At 39.5% G+C, this 18,875-nt stretch overlaps 1 protein-coding gene across 5 annotated transcripts in view; it reads left to right on the top strand.

The window, feature by feature from the left end:
• Positions 1–18,875, top strand: part of CLYBL (citramalyl-CoA lyase) — a 211,574-nt gene that overhangs the window by 167,279 nt on the left and 25,420 nt on the right. For 4 of the 5 annotated variants that reach the window (XM_048492341.1, XM_048492343.1, XM_048492345.1 and 1 more), the window contains exons 3-6: positions 7,134–7,322; positions 10,962–11,063; positions 12,816–12,909; positions 14,458–14,625. In XM_048492341.1, coding sequence (XP_048348298.1) covers positions 7,134–7,322; positions 10,962–11,063; positions 12,816–12,909; positions 14,458–14,625 — 553 coding nt within the window. The remainder of the gene's footprint in view (positions 1–7,133; positions 7,323–10,961; positions 11,064–12,815; positions 12,910–14,457; positions 14,626–18,875) is intronic. The other variant, XM_048492346.1, reaches the window with a different exon arrangement.

Below are 18,875 nucleotides of genomic sequence, written 5' to 3'. Positions count from 1 at the left end.
TTTTCTAGCAAGAAGGATCAAGTTTAGATATATTGTGTAAAATATTTTCTAAGTTTGCCAAATAATTTCTTTCCTGCAAGTCATCACTTTTATATGCTAGAAGCGGCTCTGCTGTCAGAAAGATGATAACAGAAGCCCTATTCTAGGTTCAGAGGCGTAGCGACCAGGGGAATGGGGTGCGCATATTGCACCGGGCGCATGCCTGGGGGGGGGCACAAAAAAATTAGGTCCGCTTGTGGGGTTTTTTTGTATTTTTAGTGTTTTTTCAGTTTTTGGCCTGCAGGGGACGCAGTTGTTAGGCTAGCAGCACCAAAATTTCAGGGATATTTTGGGAGACTCTCCTAATGATACCACCCAGGTTGGTGAGGTTTGGATGAGGGGGTCCAAAATTATGGACTCCCAAAAGGGGTGCCCCATTCCCCATTGTTTCCAATGGAAGCTAATAGGAGATGGGGGCTTCTCCTTTGAGGGTCCATAACTTTGGACCCCGAACCAAACTTCACCAAACCTAGGTGGTATCATCAGGAGAGTCTTCTAAAGATACCTTGAAATGTGGGTGCTGCTAGCTTAACAATTGCACCCCTGACAGCAGGCACCCCCCAAATTTCCCCAGATTCTCCTTTTAAATGCACCCCCTTCAGCATGGATTTAAAGGGAGAATGTGAGGTCCCCAGTTGAAAAATTGAAAGTGATGCTGTTTCAGGGTGGGGGATAATCCACCCCAAAACAGCATGACTTTCAATGTTGTTTTAACTGGGGCCCCCAGATTCTCCCTTTAAGGTGGATTTAAAAGGAGAATCTAGACTCCCTAGTTTAAATACCATTGAAAGTGATGCTGTTTGGGGGTGGATTCCAGCATCACAGCGGCCGCCCATGTGGGGGGCGGGGGCACAAACCTCAGATTTTGCACCGGGCTCCATTTTCCCTAGCTATGCCTCTATCTAGGTGACCAAGAAGCAGTCCAAGGAACATGATCTCTCTTCTTGTCTCCTGTCTAGGGTTGGTCAATACTAAAAAAAATCGGTAACATTTGGATTTGGGTATTTTGGGGCATAAAATGATTTGTATACCCAAATCCGAATCATAGCCGATTCGGATATGCCCGAAAATTCGGGTAAATCCAAAAAATTTGGGTCCGTTTTATTATTTTTTTGAATTTTTGGTGTTTTTACACGTTTTGGCCTGCAGGGGACGCATTTTTAAAGCTAGCGGCACTAAACTTTCAGGATATCATCTGGAGACTGTCCTGATGATTCTCCCCAAGTTTGGCGCAGTTTGGTTCAGGGGGGGCAAAGTTATTGACCCTCAAAAGGGGTGCCCCATCCCCCATTGTTTCCAATGGAAGCTAACAGGAGATGGGGGCTACACTTTTGAAGGTCCATAACGTTTGACCCCCTGAACCAAACCTCACCAAACTTGGGGAGTATCATAGGGACAGTACTTGTATGATACCCTGAAATTTTGGTGACAGTAGCTCTAAAAGTGCACCCCTCACAGTCACCCAAAGAAATTTCCCCAGATTCTGTGCTCTGTAGTGGCTGGCTGGCTGGCTCCATTGCAGCCAATGGGAAATTTCTGTGGGAGGGCTGTGGAGTGCACATTTCTCATGGTAAACCCACAAAACTTTCAGGGTGTCTTCAGGAGAGTTGCTTCATGACACTATCCAGGTTTGGTGACCGTTGCTTCAAGGGGTTCAATGTTATGGGTAGGGTCCATCTCCCACTGCCCCCATAAGCAAAGTTCCTCAAACCTGGATGGTGTCATTCAGAGACTCTCCTGAAGATACCCTGAACATTTTGTGACTGTACCTTGATAAATGTGCACCCCACAGCCCTCCACCAGAAATTCCCCATTGACAGCAATGCAGAAGTCACTGAGAAAAAAGAATATTGGGCAAATTTTGGGGGGTGCCTGTAGAGGCGCATTTTTAGACATATCAGCACCAAAATATCAGGGTATCATCAGGAGACTGTCCTGATGACACCCCCCAAGCTTGGTGCAATTTGGTTTAGGGGGGGGCAAAGTTTTGGACCCTCAAAATGGTAGCCACCATCTCCTTAGCTCCCATTGGAAACAATGGGGGATAGGGGCCCCCTTTTGAGGGTCCATAATTTTGGCCCCCCTGAACCAAACTGCACCAAACTTGGGGGGTGTCATCAGGACAGTCTCCTGATGATACTCTGAAATTCGGTGCCACTAGCTTTAAAAATTCTGGTTTTCATGTTTCACCGCTCCTGCACATGAAGCCTGCTGGAGTGAGTGAGCGGTGAAACACGCAAACCAGCATTTTTAAAGCTAGTGACACGAAACTTTCAGGGTATCATCAGGAGACTGTCCTGATGATACCCCCACAGTTTGGTGCAGTTTGGTTCAGGGGAGCCAAAGTTATGGACCCCATCCCCTATCAGCTCCCATTGGAAACAATGGGGAATAGTTACACCCCTTTTGAGGGTCCATACCTGAACCAAACTGCACCAAACTTGGTGGGCAACATCAGGACAGTCACCTGATGATACCCTGATAATTTGGTGCCAATACATCTCAAAATGCGTCCCCTGCAGTCACCCCCAGAAATTTGCCCAAGATTCTTTGTTCTGCAGTGACTTAGCTGTATTGCTGTCAGTGAGGAATTTCTGGTAGAGGGCTGTGAGGTGCACATTTCTGAAGGTATGGTCACAAAACTTTCAGGGTATCTTCAGGAGAGTCTCTGGATGACACCATCCAGGTTTGGGGAATTTTGCTTCAGGGGGTTTAATTCTATGGGACCCCAAAAGGGTAGGGCCCATCTCCCACTGCCCCCTGAAGTAAAGTTCCCCAAACCTAGATGGTGTCATCCAGAGACTCTCCTGAAGATACCCTGAAAGTTTTGTGGGTTTACCATGAAAAATGTGCACTCAACAGCCCTCTATCAGAAATTCCCTATTGACAGCAATGCAGCTACGTCACTGCAGAACAAAGAATCTTGTGCAAATTTCTGGGGGTGCCTGCAGGGGGTACATTTGTAGATTTATCGGTACCAATATTTCAGTGTATCATCAGGAGACTGTCCTGATGATGCCCTCCAAGTTTGGTGCAGTTTGGTTCAGGGGGGCCAAAGTTATGGACCCTCAAAAGGGTAGCCTCATCTCCTTAGTTCCCATTGGAAAGAATGGGGGATAGGGACACCCCTTTTGGGGGTCCATAACTTTGGCCCCCCTAGACCAAACTGCACCAAACTTGGAGGGTATCATCAGGACAGTCCCCTGATGATACTCTGAAATTTTGGTGCCGATATGTTTAAAAATGCGCCCCCTGCAGGCCGAAACATGAAAAAACACCAAAAAATAAAAACGCAATTCGGCTGGTGATCCGAATCCCATGGATTCGGATCTGTTAGGATTCGGACAGCTCAGATTCGGACCCTGCTCGTCCGAATCTGTCCGAATCAGTGCAGATTCGGTAAAAATCCAGATTCGGACTGTCCAAATCTCCAACCCTACTCCTGTCTCTTTATTATTTATCTGAGGAGACCAAATTCCTGAACTTCATGGGGAGTTCAAGAATATTTTAAGTCTGGCAAAGTAATGTTAGAATGTGGCTGGAATGCATTCCTCCAGGGATTTTTTTTCAAATTTGCTTTATAATTATCCTACTTCAGTTCTGCATAAGTGACTGGCCTGTGAGTGAACAGGAGAAAGTCGAAAGGAGAAAGTCGGAAGGAGTGCAGGATCCAGATCTGGAGCTTACGGGATCTTGTGACTATGATTTAAAAAATTGATCATATTTATGAACTACAAGAAAAAGTGTTCATTGCATGAAGAGTTGCAGTGTGATTTTTGTTGTTGTTGCTAAGGAATGTTCTTTTTCTTAAAATGGGCCAAGTTAAATTGTAGTACTTCTAAGAAAACCTATTCTCCACCCAACAGATGGCCGGAGTTATCTCTCACAGTAACACATTTTTCTACTGAAATATGGAGCGGGGGAAATAACATGGTTGTTGGTTGGTTATTTTGAGCTTACTAGCAGAGGATGGATATATTTGGTTTATGAAAATTAATCACAACAGCACTGAGGCAGTAAACCTATACCTCAGTTGGCCCACTTTTGACTCATCTGAAGTTCCCTTAATTTAACATTCGTCCATTTTGCCTGTATCAAATTTTAGCAGGGGATATGACAGTGATGGTGAATCTTTTTGAGACCGAGTGCCCAAACTGCAACCCAAAACCCACTTATTTATCACAAAGTGCCAACACGGCAATTTAACCTGAATACTGAGGTTTTAGTTTAGAAAAAATGGTTGGCTCTGAGGCGCGCGTTACTCTGGAGTAAGCTTGGTGGTAGTCGGTGGCTTTGCTTTGAAGCAACCGTGCAACTCTTCCAACGGGTGACTAACGACCCTAGGAGGATTTACTTAGAAGTAAGCCCCATTGCCAGCAACTGAGCTTACTCCCAGGTAAAGAATAGCGCTTTAGTTCTTTGCAGGAAAATCAGTGGGGTTTAACAGCGCTTGACAGGGTTACCTACACTGCTTTCCCAAAACTAGGTCTTAGGTTTAATGCTAATAATTGAGCCCAGCAGCCCAGCCCAGCCCAGCCTAGATGTGTGTGAGGGGGGGAGGGGGTGACTCTGTTTGCGCGTGCCCACAGAGAGGACCCTGAGTGCCACCTCTGGCACCTGTGCCATAGGTTCGCCACCACTGGGATATGATGTTTGATCAGCTCATAGGTTAGATTAATTAAAGACTTCTGACTAAAAGGTTGCCTTTGACTAAGTTGGCAATTTTTTGCACATTATTTTTGTCAGTACATTTAAAACTGGAGAAGGCAGTTTAGAAGACATGTTCTGTCCTGTGTGGCAGAGGAGGGGGAATGCCACTTCCGAGGTGGGGAATGCTGTGACATTCATGCATAATCAAAAAACCAAGTGCAGAAAGTTCTTCAAAACTATTGGCTTTACGCATATGCAAATGTATGCATATATAATCAGTCAATTAATGTGAGAAAGTGACAATCCATTAAGTGTCTGCCATCCTAGGCAGAGTAACACATTAACTCCATTGTAGTTAAGTCTATTGAAAGCAATAGGCTGCAAAGGGTGTAATTCTGCTTAGGATAGCATTGTAAAACTAATGATTAATTGACTAGGATTCTTTTAAATAGGTGACAGCTTTGACGTACTAATTTTTTAATGTGCAGGGAATATTTTCTTACAGAGAATGAAGTGTGAATTTACCACATTCATCTGGACTAGGCCTGAATGTTTTATTTGGAATTATACCTAGGAAAAGCCTCTACTGCCATTGTGGATGAAGGGGATATTGTGAGACTGCTTGAAGATTGACTTGGAAAGGTGCATATGTAAATGCTGGTATTTTAGGTTTCTGCATTGTACTGTCGTTTTGGGACTCTGCTTCCTTAATGTGCAAAAGAAGAGGACTTTTTGGTGATTTGGTTATTGCCAAGCAGAATAGTGTATATTTAATGCTGTTATGCTTCTGTGCTATTTTGGTGGATGGATATCTTGCCTCAGCAGGAGTGTGCATGCATGTTCTTCTGCCCAGTAAGATGCCCCCGTCTGTGCAACTGTGATCTCACAATACCATTTTGAGAGCCAAGAAGGAGGTTACTTATGTGTCATGTTGCAAGGTGGTTTTTTTTAAAGGAATCCAAAGTTGATGATTCCAAACAAAGCCTCCCTCATAAAGCTCTTGTATGCCATAACAGACAACTGCTATTTTTGTGTATGAGAATTTTTACCTTTATCCATCTCATAGGTGCATTATTAAAAGTCAACATTGGGAATACATGGGTGGTAATTTCCAAGCTGGTAACTGTTTTGAGTGTCATTAACTTTCTGTCTCTTTCACAGTTACTGGGGAGGGCCCACTGCTTTTTTCTGACTAAAATTATCCTAATTATTGGCCTCATAAATCAATATATTATATTAAACTGGTTTTGGCGACCTTATCCTGATCAGTCCTGACAACTGTAAGCTACTGTTTCCTCACACTATTTAACTCAGACCATATTTTATAACCTCTTCTGCCTCTACATACATACATTTACCCATCTGGTTTAAATCTAATGTTTTGCATCGTCTCAGTGACTTGGTTTTGTTCTAGATGCCGTCTTTGGTGATTTTTCTCCCATGGTATGCCTGTTCTCTTAATATGTTTTTGAATCAATGTCTATATTTTGTTAAAACTGAATTCCCCCTCTTCCCCCTTAAAACATTAATCAGTCAGAAGCTTTAAAGTTTTACTACTACTATAAAAACTCTTCACAAATTAAATTGCTTTTGATAAGTGTTCATTTTGACAATGAGAATTTGTTAAGGGCTGTTGCCAAGTTGAAGGATTTTTTGTTTTGAAACTAAAATTGGCAGGAAGTGGAGTCTCCCAAGTGCTTGTTTATGTTCTGTCTGTGTTTCTATTTTATTTCAGCCCAATAAAAATGTTTCATTTTCAGCAACATCCTTAGTTATACTGAAAACAAAAATTATTCATAGATATTCACTTTACTTCAGTGTTTTTATAGAAAATATGTCAACCTGAGAAGATGTACTTGGTTTTTTTAATTGCTTCAGTATTATACGATGTATTCAAATTCTTAATCATTTTGGATTACTGGATATTCTTTGCACCCATGAATTTTCCTAGTCTTTATTCTTTAATGTAAATAATTTAATTTAATGTACAGGTTAACAGATTTAGATGAAGAAACATTCTCTTCAGTCCATACATGAGCCTTATTGTCTTATACAAATAAATACCGACAGCGATATGGCTGCTTATGTGAAAAAATATTGAATTAAACATTTTGTTATTTTTGAAGCTCTTTCAACTTTCCATCTTGAATATAACTCCATTTGTGCCGTACATACTAGATCTTTTGTAGTCATGTAAATGTGAACATATTCTTTTGAAAACTGTTACCCTATCTGTGTCTAGTTAGATCTTTAAAAGTGAATGTTGAAGAAATAAAAATTATTAAAATTAAAACACAGTGCTATAGTTTTGTTTCTGAAGGTGTTCGCAGACATCTACCTGGTTGATTGGTTTAAAATTATTAATAAGTAATTAAATGTAGTAAATAAAATTATTAATAAGTAATTAAATGCAGAGTTGGATTTACCCCCCCCCCTTTTTTTAGGGAGAAGCACGAACAACTACTATGAAAGCACTTCAAGGATTTGAGTTTGGTCAGACAGAAAAGTGTGTAAGGATCAATTCAGTGTCCAGTGGTCTGGCTGAAGAAGACATGAAGGTCATTTTGGTGTCCAACGTTCTTCCTACAAGTCTGATGCTACCTAAAGTTGAAAATGTAGAAGAAATAAGATGGGTGAGCACATAAGGAATTGCCATTACCTCAGCTTTAGTTGAAGGTCCTTTGTCTGATTTTGAAAGTCTTTGGGACTAGCAATATTTACTTGGAATTGTCATAAAAACAATGTTTCAAAGAGCAATACTTCTGGGAGAAAAGTTGTGTATTAGAACTGCGTGCAGAACACATGCCTAGTATTTTTAATTTTACAAAATTACTCTCTTATATACTGCTTTAATAAACTGTGACCTCATTAAGGCAAATGAAACATGGTTGAAATTTGACCTTCTTTTCCATTCAATAAAAGTTGACTGACTCGTTTTTAAATGCTTGGTGCATGTGAAAGTTTTTGGAAACTGTGGATAGATGGAGAAAACATTTTAGCAACATATGAAATATATGGTGGAGAGGAGAAGTAAAGGTCACTCCTTAGGGCAACTAGAAGAACAAACAGGAAGCTTTTAACTAGTGTTTTTAATTAGCACAGATATTATTTCCTGTCCAGTTCTCTGTTTCTTCCTTTTTAATTGCTGACAGGTGTGTTTGTGTTTCATGACTGACTTTTCAGCCAATAAAAACCTGAAATGTAAATGTTTGGCATGTCAAATTACTTAAGAAAACTTTGAAATAGGCCTAATTATGCTATAATTGTTTTAATTGTTGAGGAGGGACATGTTTTATTTTGGCTCCCCCATTTTTAGGGGGGGGGAATACTACTAAAGTAGTAAAAATTCATTCTGATTTTTCATCACTTAAAAAAGCTTGAGTGCAGAGAGACACTCTCTATAAGGTCCATGGAGAAAAATAAATTTGATGACATTTAAGCCATGGTCACATTTATGCCCAAATAGCCATTGTATATAGTATATTACTGAATTAAAAAAACAAACTACTCCATTTCTACATAGTTGGTCCTTAAATTTTGTGTCCTTTAAATGATAATACATTTTTCCTCTAACAATTAATTTAATTGAAGTTGATTATCATCCAAAGTTTGCTGGTTATACAGAAAAGCACCAAAGAGTCCTGTGATATCTTAAAGGCTAACACATTTACTATGCTACCAGCTTGTGGAAGGCAAGATGCACTACTAGATAATTTATTGGTTTTGCTTTTGCAAGCTAACACAGTTATTCTTCTGGAATTTTATGGTTATGAATATTTATGTTCTGTTCCAACAAATGCTTTGGTTTTAACAAATATGGTTTTCCTTGGTATGAGATCTGCAAGCTTTCCCCCCATTATTTGGACATAAGAGAGGGACATCCCAGCTTTTTCCTCTTTCTTTTTGATTTTTAACACTTTTCACTTTTGAAAAAAAATTTAAGCTTGGCTTCTAACATTTCCCTTTCATTTATTTCTCTCAACCCCTTCCAACCTGACACCAGTTAGACTATCAGCTTTTGTTTTAAGATTGGCTAGTGTAATGGCAGGCTTTTTTTGGCTATTTATTTTTCTCTCCTTCATTTTTATTTATGTGAAGCGTAAAACCTGGAGACTGAGGCCCAACTAAAAGATGGGCTTACTTGTTTTCTTTTGTATGAGAATCTCCTGCTTTCCTTTTGTCCCTAGTATGGGTACTTGTTTGACTGGCATGGCTTATTGGACTATAACAAGCATAACTCTCCCTTCTTTGTCATGGGACAATTCTCCCACAAATCCTGAACAGTGGGCATTCTTCCCAACACACTATCGGGTGTGCACTGGAATTGAAAGAACTGCTAAGGCCTGCTACTTCATCCCCTCCCCAATCTTTGTTTTTTGCCCCCTCCTCCTTTTGTTCCATCCCCTCTCACTGAAATGAACACTTTACCAGGCCGGAAACATTTAATCGTCTCCTTTTGAAAAAAATTAATTGAAACTTCTCCACTAGTTGCCTTTTGTATTTGGTGCTAATAACCGCTTTTTTCCTTTAAAAAATCAAATAAGGAAGATGGGGGAAGGGTATGATATTGATTAAAAGCTTCCAATCTTTCCTTCCTTCCCAATGAAATGCATTAAATAAAGACTGAGATAAATACATGGATTGGTGGTGTTCTTTGGTTTTTTGAAAAAGGGCTTAGCACACAAAGTGTTGCAATTTAAAAGTTCCTTTCTGATCATAGTAAGTTCATACCAGCTAACTTTTAAAATGATCTAGAGTTAGAGAATGTGTGGTGGAATTGTTTTATTATTGTCTGCTTATTGTTTTGATGGGGGAGGGGTGTTAATCAGAATGAACTAAAATGTTGTTCCTCAGTTGCTTTGCATTGGTTTCTTCATGCATTCAAACTGTGGGTTTTTCTTTTTAATTCCCTACATTCTGTGACTAACTATTGTATGATTTGACAGGCTGTGAGGCAGCAATGGTGACGATATGCGTAAAAGAGAGAGAGAGAGAGAGAGAGAGAGAGGGCGTACTTGCGGAAAGGCGTGATTTATTTTGGCCTAATGTAAAGTTACTGCAAATTGGTTGGAAGCTTTTTAAAGATTTCAGTGATTAGATTTCCCTTTCTTTTGGGGAGGGGTGAAGTTGGGGGGCTAAAAGGGGAAATAACACCTCTAATCCAGCTTCTGGAAAATAGGCTGCCAGCTTTTAAAATGAGTTTCCTTTCTATTAGTCAGAATATTATGCTAAGCCTTAAGCATTAGTTTTTTATGTTGCCATAGCAGCCTTATTCCTGCAGGGTTGTGACCTGTGATGATTACAGTACAAAGCTTATAGGGTCTTGAAACCCCCTTTGAAGATGAAAAGTCTTTGATGGTTTATATTTATGCAAATCTCTTAGATATGATTTACCCAACTGAGGCTGAATGGAGAGATGATTAAAATTCTCTTTTCCTTTGATATCCATTAATGGTTAAATATTCCTAAAATATAAAATTGGGGTATGGGTTTTCCCCCCCTTTCTTTATTGACTAAAAATTTTAACGTACCTGTGAAATGTTTATCTCTCAACACGTTACTAGATCTAGAAAGACATAATAGATTTACAATATACAGAGGTGGCTTCCTCCCCCTCCCCTTTCCCTTTTTGACAGAGGGTGGGAAAAATCCATGCAAGGGCTTTTGTATATTTCCAGATGATAGATTTTGGAATTTGGGCTACCCCACCGACAGCTCAGAGCTAGCTGTGAACTGGTCTCATGGAAAAAATTGGAGAGCTTTGGTCTTCAAAGAATTAAACTTCCTTTTTAAGGCCCTTCCTAGGTAAGCTAAAAATTATGAAGAAAAGACCCCCAGAACAAAGGGTAACAGTGCTGTAATGAATAATGTGGGTGCCACTTTGGAGAACGTTCACAGCCATGTCAGTGTCAGCCATGAAACAAAACAGAATGTCAGGTATATCAATACTTCTTTGTTTTTAAGAGCCTGCTGATTTGCATTCAACTAAGTCGGGTGATAGGTGTTAGGCAAATATTTTTGCAAATAAACCGTTCCACTTCAAAATATACAGTAATACTGGCATTTTAAATGATAGGCCTGTATGAACAGACCGTTTCCAGAGCGTGGTAGGTTTTGTTTTGTTTCGTTTTCCATTAGCATTCAGGCTTTGTTGGTTCTGTTAGTTTGCATTTCACACCAGTGTAAAGTTTAGAAAGACATATGGTTTTCTTGATACTTGCAGGAGGACAACTTCTGACATTATTTCCCTTCTCCATCCACTCTGTTTTTAGTTTACAGAGAAATTTGCAAGCCTCACAAAAGGTCGAACACTTGTGGAACCCATGCGTTTCATCCCTTTTGTAGAAACAGCAATGGGGCTGCTCAATTTTAAGGTAAGAACCAGTGATGTAGTTTAGCTATCAATTCTGCATAAAGTTGTCACTTTTTCATTGATAGACAAGTAACTGAAAAAAGTGGACTACGGTTCTAAAAATAAGTTAGATTTATTTCTTTGTTTATATAAAAGCATTCATTATCTGTAATATTAATTGAAATGCCAGTTTCCCCCAGCATATACCATCCTACTCAACAATTCCCTACTAATATCAGTTCTGCGGGAAATTCCAAAAAAAGACCCATATTCCTTGATCTCTGAATAGATATAATTTCATTTCATTTACTGTATTTGTAGGTTGCCCTTCTTCTTTCAGAGAATATTTATTATCTAAGCAGGTAACCTGATAATGAAAATAATAATGGGTGTGCTTGTATGTGTGGCCTAGTATCTTGAGAAAGCACTTCCACATTTCACAAAATGCTTCATTTAAAAAATGTTCCATGGTGTTAGTAATAATAATAAAAAAGGCCTGAGAATTTTTTTAATGACCCAGTGTTGGAACAAATGTTGAAACTCTCTTCCACATGCCCTGTAAAATGTTATTTTGGTCCTCCGCCCTGTCCATTCTTACAGTGTGACTTAGTGTTGATCAGTTGCATGCAAATGGCCGTCTACGCTTGGCATGCAGCCTGTATGTTTCTGTGAAGGATAGATATTAACAATGATGACATTGAAACGAAAGTGTGGGCTTAGGCTATGCCAAGGTTTTCCGGTAAAGTTTTGTGTTATTAGATGGGATTGCTGCGAGCCAGTCATGGCTACCATGTTGATACAGGTTATTTTCCAGCATGTCTGGGTTTTTTTTCAGTTGAAACCTACTACAGTTCTAATGATATACGTTTGTGTTTAGCTTGATCTTTTCTTTTCTTTTTTACTGGACATCAGATTACAAAGGAGAAAGAAGATTAATAAACTAGGAAAATAAAATTTCAAATAATGTTTCATATTCAGTGTGATCTGTAATAAATCACAGCATAATGTACTACATAGGGAGATTTACAATTTCCATTGCAATAAATGAAACAAAAGCAAGTTAAATGAACTGCAGCTTTGAGATTTCGCAGAAGTGTTGCTGTACTAATTTCTTGGTCACATATGTCATATTTCAGTTTGCCATTAGTGTTACATTTAAAATACACAGGCATACACCCACAGTGTTATTATATAGCATTTGCTACAATTTTGAGATGATGCTCCAAGACATCACTTGCTTTTTCAACAGTTTTACGTTCTACTTGTTGCATTTTACATTAGTTATTTGAGTTTTAGTTAAAGATAATGGACTATAGATTTTTGAGAACACCACATTAAAAGTTTATTTTTCAGTGCTGGTAAGGCAATGTATCTTCTGTCTGCAGCAAATTAAATCCAAAATGCTAATACATAAGTTGCAGCAGTATTAAATCTTAAGAAAGTATTCATAAATCATAAGTAATATCACTTTTTTAAATTTCTCTATTTATTGCAAAAGCCATTTGAAACTATTTGACACATTAGAAAGCTTATTCATGAAAGGAAAAAAATCTGCCCTTTAACCACAGTGGGTATATTTATATATCCAAAACATTGTCTGTGGTAGTTGTGTAATTTTTAGCAACTGTGCAATTTTTTACCAGAACATTGAAAGGGAATCCTGACAATCCCATCCCAGCCCTGTCCAAGAGGTAAGATTAGCTAGCGTCTTTCTGACAATAAATATAATTTATCACAACCCGTGTTTGCATTCATATTTGTGTTGTATTTAAAGGCCATTTGTGAAGAAACACTGAGAACAGGATCTCGGGCTGGCCTTCATTTGGATGCAGTAGTCTTTGGAGGAGAAGATTTTCGTGCCAGCATAGGTGTGTCCTTTTGGGGGGAGGGTTTGAGAAAATGTGTTAAACATTGCAACTAACAATCCTACAGGGTTTGTTGTGCTTGAATTCATGTGAAGTTCATCAGAAATATGTACAGCTTGATCTGTGCTGGACTGTGGCCTTTATTTTTTAAAATGGAATTGACAATTAGTATATTCACCCATCTTGATTACGTTAACAGGCCTGAAGCTCCTGTGTGCTGCCTCCCACAATTCTTGCTCGTGGGCAACGAGAATTATTGCTGTCTGGAAATCTAATATCTATTACAGATATAATTTTGCAAAAACACTCAATCTGCTAATTGGTCTCTAGCTAACTATGAAACATAATTGTTGATATCAGTTGAATAATTTGAAATACCCACAATTCCAGCGATTATGTCTATATAAAGATTTTTACCTAAACATTCTTCAAACACTGAAGTACTGAAGAAAAGCTCCCAACATCTCTGTGGCTTAGATGCCATACTATATTTAAGAAACTCAGATGGAAAGAAAAGGACATTTTTTTAATAAAAGCAGTTTTGATATTTTGTTTACAGCTACAAAACCTTACAGGGTGTTTTAGTGCACAGAGAGGACCGGTGTTAATATTTTAAAATCGTGTATAATTACTTACAATTTTAGTTTGATTTTACAGCACACATAATAATACTTCCCCTCAGAACACTGGTACTTCTCTTTCAGTGCAATCCTGTGAAGAATCCCTCCAGTTTAAGTCCACTGTAATGAATGGCCCTAGATTGGAATAACTCTCTTTAGGATTGCCCTGTTTGCAGCTGCTTCAGAGCCAAACAGGAGACCAAAATTATTTCTCTCTGTTATTTACTTGTGCCTGAACACCTTCTTCATGATCTGATTAATATCCATAGCTTTTTGAGTGTAATTCAGAACCCAATAATGGGAAAACAACAATAAAAGTAACAACATCTTAATTTGTTTTTGGTGTGATGGCAATCCAAGTCAAAATTGGTTATGTTCATTTGGGAAGAGATCGGTTAGGGAACACTGACTATTCTTTAGGCATAGCAGATTTTATGAATGCTTTTCTGAAAACTCAAAAATTATGTGTCACATTTCTCAAATGTTATGACCAAGGACTCAGTTCTAAAGTTGAACACTATGTTATTGAAAATAATCAATTTACTTCCAATCATTATGTATAAAATCAACAACATTACTTTTTAGTGAGTGTTTCCTCATTGTAATAATAATAGACAACAGCAAATGGTTACTAAAAATAGATCCATTCTGAATTTGGTACTGAAGAAAAGCTCCCAACATCTCTTTGGCTTAGATGCCATACTATATTTAAGAAACTCAGATGGAAAGAAAAGGACATTTTTTTAAATAAAAGCAGTTTTGATATTTTGTTTACAGCTATAAAACCTTACAGGTGTTTCAGTGAGGAAATTTGAGAGAGAATTTTTCTGTTTTTGGGAAACATACCTAACATTAGATAAATCAACATTGTAAAGATTTTTAAAGCTAAATTCAACATGTGCCATTATTTTGTCTTATGCTTTCTCTCCAGGTTCAACGAGTAGTAAAGATACCCTTGATATTCTTTATGCCAGGCAAAAAATTATTGTCACAGCAAAAGCTTTTGCGTTGCAGGCCATAGATCTTGTATACATTGACTTCCAAGATGAAGAAGGGCTCCGGAAGCAATCAAGGGAGGGCGCTTTAATGGGCTTTACTGGTATGTATTTTGAATAATATTTGAAAGATATTGCCTTATCTCCTTAATCATAAAACTGATGTGCTGTATAATACTCTTTCTCACCTGCTTAGGCTAACTGATGACATAGCAGAAAAGGCCAAATGCTGTAAAATGTTTCACAATTATTTTTGCCTATAAAACGGCAGGCAGAAGATTCGAAGTGCAAAATTGGACCTTTAAAGTGCTTTGAACAAGTCACACCCAAGTGTGTTACTTTTTATTATTAGTGAAAGTAAAGTATAAACTGTGGTTGCAGTCTGTGTGTCCATTTGCTCATAAGAATATATAATATTTAACTGAAAATCTCTATACCGTTCCATACCCGTTCAGTGAATCCGTGGACGTACAATTATCCATGAGATTCCAGTTGTTTCATTTGGTCATTCAGTATTTCAAGAGTTTTGTGAAAATTTCAAGAAAACTTTCTGCACATTTGAAAATTAGTAACATACTTTTTAACAATAGATGGACCCAACCCCAATTGTTTGCATTTTTAAATAAAGTGCTGGGAGGACCCAATATGCTAATGAAGCTGGGATAGTTATTTCCATGTCAGTCTTTTTCTTTCCGTTGCTTTTCCATAGCCTGGCTCGTTTCCCAGTAATTGCCTGTTCACCTGATGACACCTACGGGTCCTGGCAAGACAGGCTGACCAGCAGGCTTCTTGCAGCTGATCCCTGTAACACAGACGGTTAGCCCACGATTGGTGCGCTACATCATGTGGGCGCCTCTCTGAGATATGGTGCATAACAAAGATTGCAGCTTTGTGATAAAAATCAGTTACTTGGCTCCCACACATAGATTACAGCATTCTTTAAAGAACAACAGAGGCAACATTGCATTGATACGTCTCATTCGAGTTAGATATAAGGCATTTGTCCAGATATGCAAGTTTCGGGGGGAAAACCTCTTTGAAGTTGTTAATCTAGTGAAAGAAGTCGGAAATCAGATTGTTACAAAACCTGTTGGTTTCTGGAGAAATGCTGCTAAGAAAACACCAATTTATTTGATCATCATAATTGCAGTGAAACAAAGGCCGCTGTTATTGTCTTCCAATTATTTGGGACACTTTTTAGGAAAAGGTTTTGTTTATTTACCTGTAAAACATTAAAATTAGAATCACTGCCTAAATTATCTATTTATTATCTATAACCAACATTCAGAAGTTCATTGTGAACATAAGTTCCATCAAGTGACAACCAGCCAATTGGCCCCCCAGCAAGGGACTTTCAAGGGAAGTGAGAAAGGGAGGTGATTTGCAGAGCTTCCCTTGCAGGCCACCTTTGGTGGCCTTCCATCTAAGTGACCCTGCTTAGCGTCCAGCTCTGAAGAGCTCAGGCTATACCATGTTCCTTTCCTGTCTGAAGGTTCATTGTATTCCTGTTAAGGTTGATAGCCAAGATCCCAAACACCATATGTTCAGGCGACCACAGTCTCCCATACTCCCCTAACACCACCTAAATTAACGGGGGCTGCAGACCAACATCTCATACAGGGGCATATCTGTCATGGAGACATAGGGAGTCAAATGTCCCCAGGCGCCCCCATTTGGTCACATGGGGGGGGCGCAAAAATCAGGTTTGTGTTTTTTAATTTTTAGTGTTTTTTCCGTTTGTGGCCTGCAGGGGGCGCACTTTTAAGGCTAGCAGCATCAAATTTTCAGCAATTTTTTCAGGAGACTCTCCTGATGATACCACCCAGGTTTGGTGAGGTTTGGTTCAGGGGGTCCAAATTTATGGACTCCCAAAGGGGTGCCTCCATACCCCATTGTTTCCAAGGGGAGCTAATAGGAGATAGGGACTACACCTTTGAGGGTCCATAACATTGGTCCCCCTGAAACAAATTTCACCAAACCTGGGTGGTATCATCAGGAGAGTCTCCTAAAGATACCCTGAAATTTGGGTGCTGCTAGCTTAACAATTGCACCCTAACTGCTGGCACCCCCGAATTTCCCTAGATTCTCCTTTTAAATCCACCCCCATTGGCGTGGATTTAAAGGGAGAATGTGAGGTCCCCAGTTTAAACATTGAAAGTGATGCTGTTTCAGGGTGGGTGAGAATCCACTCCAAAACAGCATCACTTTCAATGGTGTTTAAACTAAGGACCCCAGATTCTCCCTTTAAGGTGGGCGCCACAGGTTGAGGGAGGGCACTAAACCTACGGAGTCAGAGCCCATGCCAGCACACCAACTCAACACCTTCCAGCCTTCCCAAGCACACTTTCCCTTGCTTCCTGCCCAAGTGGTAGACCTGGGCCCCTGCCTGCCCGCCCAGCGGTAGACCTGGGCGCTCCTCCATGAGTTCGGCAGATGGCTTGATTTATCTCTCCCCTCCATTGTATCTAGGGAAAATGGAGCGGGGGCAGCGGTGGAAAACTCAGATTATGCCCCTGGTTCCATTTTTCCCTAGATCTGCCTCTGCTCCACACTCCTGGGTCCATGCAGGCAGGCTTCTGCCCTTATCAGGCCCTGGGGAGTGCAGGAGCCGGCAGTAGGAATGCACAGGAGGCGGGGTTACACAGTGCATGGGGCTACACGACCCACGGGGGGGCCTGGAGAACGTTTTGTCCCCAGGCTCCATTTCCCCCCCATATATGCTTCTGATCTCATAAAATGTGAGGGGTTGCTGCTAGAAGTAAAAACTAACCGCTATCTCTCCATGTGGGCACCTGGAAACATTTTGTAAATGTCACTCTGTGTTCCCAAGAAGGATAACAGAAGAGGACCCTTTTATTATCATCACCTCCATTTGCTAAAGATGATGTTCATGAAACCAGGCTACTTTATTCTGCATTATTTAAAGTACCCCATATATTTGCAAAATCCCTAGTGTCAATAGTGTCATCATGGTCTGATTTGGAATGAATGCCACTACTGATCAAAGTGACTGTGGCACAATGTTGGAAATTACCCATTTGATCAGCTATAGTCACCTGTTATATCTCAAGATCATGAGGCCAAGATTAGATACTCTTAACTAACAGCTTTATTTTGCAGGGTTATTTGCCTAGTGAGAATGAAAAGGGTGGATTCCTCCCACTCTTTGAATGAATGCTTAGGGGATTCTCATAATCCTGTACTAATACATATTTTAATTGATTAATAAAAAGAATCAATAAATTATTAACCTGGAATGCACTCACATTAACTGATGTAGATATGAATTGCCACTTAACCTCTTAAATGCTATTTGAATGGGAGGGTCTGCCATTTTACCTGGTTAAAGTGCATTAAAATAGCGAATTTGCATTAAGCCATCTTGTGAATGGTGCATTCCAAAGGCACAAAACCTACAATTTTTTACTTTAATTAGTTTTAGTTAATACAGTTACAGTGGCTGATGTTTCTAAAAGTTATGAACACTTTTCAACAGAAACTGCTAGGATTTGCATGCAGTAACCATTACTCCACATAATAGCTGCTGCATGACTCTGTACTGATCCAAACCAGACAAACCATTTTACTATACCACTGCAAACCTTTCTTTACCAGTATTTTGTCATGGTATGGCAACACATACTACCTCTATAATAAGTCTGCTGCTCACAAATCGGTTATCAAGTGATAAGAGCCACCACAGATGTCACATTATCAAACTATACTCTGTTCCACAGAAAGATGATAGTTCAGTCAGGTGAGGTGCAGCAGTTGAGAAAATTGTATGCTTTCACATTAGAATATAGTCCCAAACGAGTATGAGAATTATCATTCATTTTTACACACTTCTTTTGTCAAAACCATTATTTTGTGCATTATTTAACACTGTACTTTGATTCCAGAGCATTTATGCCCAAATGAGGAGAGCAGGGCTAGGTAGATGAGGGGGGGAGCAGGACTAGGTAGGCACTAGGACCCAGGTGGAGCATTTTACAACAAAGAAGGTCTGGCATGCTTTGTTCTATGGCGAAGAAATATACAACCCTACTATCATCTTTCTATGGAACAAAGTATAGTAACTGTACAACAGTAATTTTAAAAGATCTGCCACTGAATAAGAAAGGAATTTAAATAATATTTAAAAATAACTAAATGGCCACCATCCCTAAAGCAGGGGATCTGGATCCAAACCAGACAAACCATTTTAAGAACATAAGAACATAGGAAAGAGCCTGCTGGATCTCACCGAAGTCCATCTAGTCCACCACTCTGCTACTCGCAGTGGCCCACCAGATGCCTTTGAGAGCTCACATGCAGGATGTGAAAGCAATGGCCTGCTGCTGCTGCTGCTGCT

This window comes from Sphaerodactylus townsendi, linkage group LG04, assembly GCF_021028975.2.
Source record: "Sphaerodactylus townsendi isolate TG3544 linkage group LG04, MPM_Stown_v2.3, whole genome shotgun sequence".
NCBI classification, from domain to species: Eukaryota; Metazoa; Chordata; class Lepidosauria; order Squamata; family Sphaerodactylidae; genus Sphaerodactylus; species Sphaerodactylus townsendi.
This window is presented reverse-complemented; position numbering and strand designations above follow the sequence as displayed.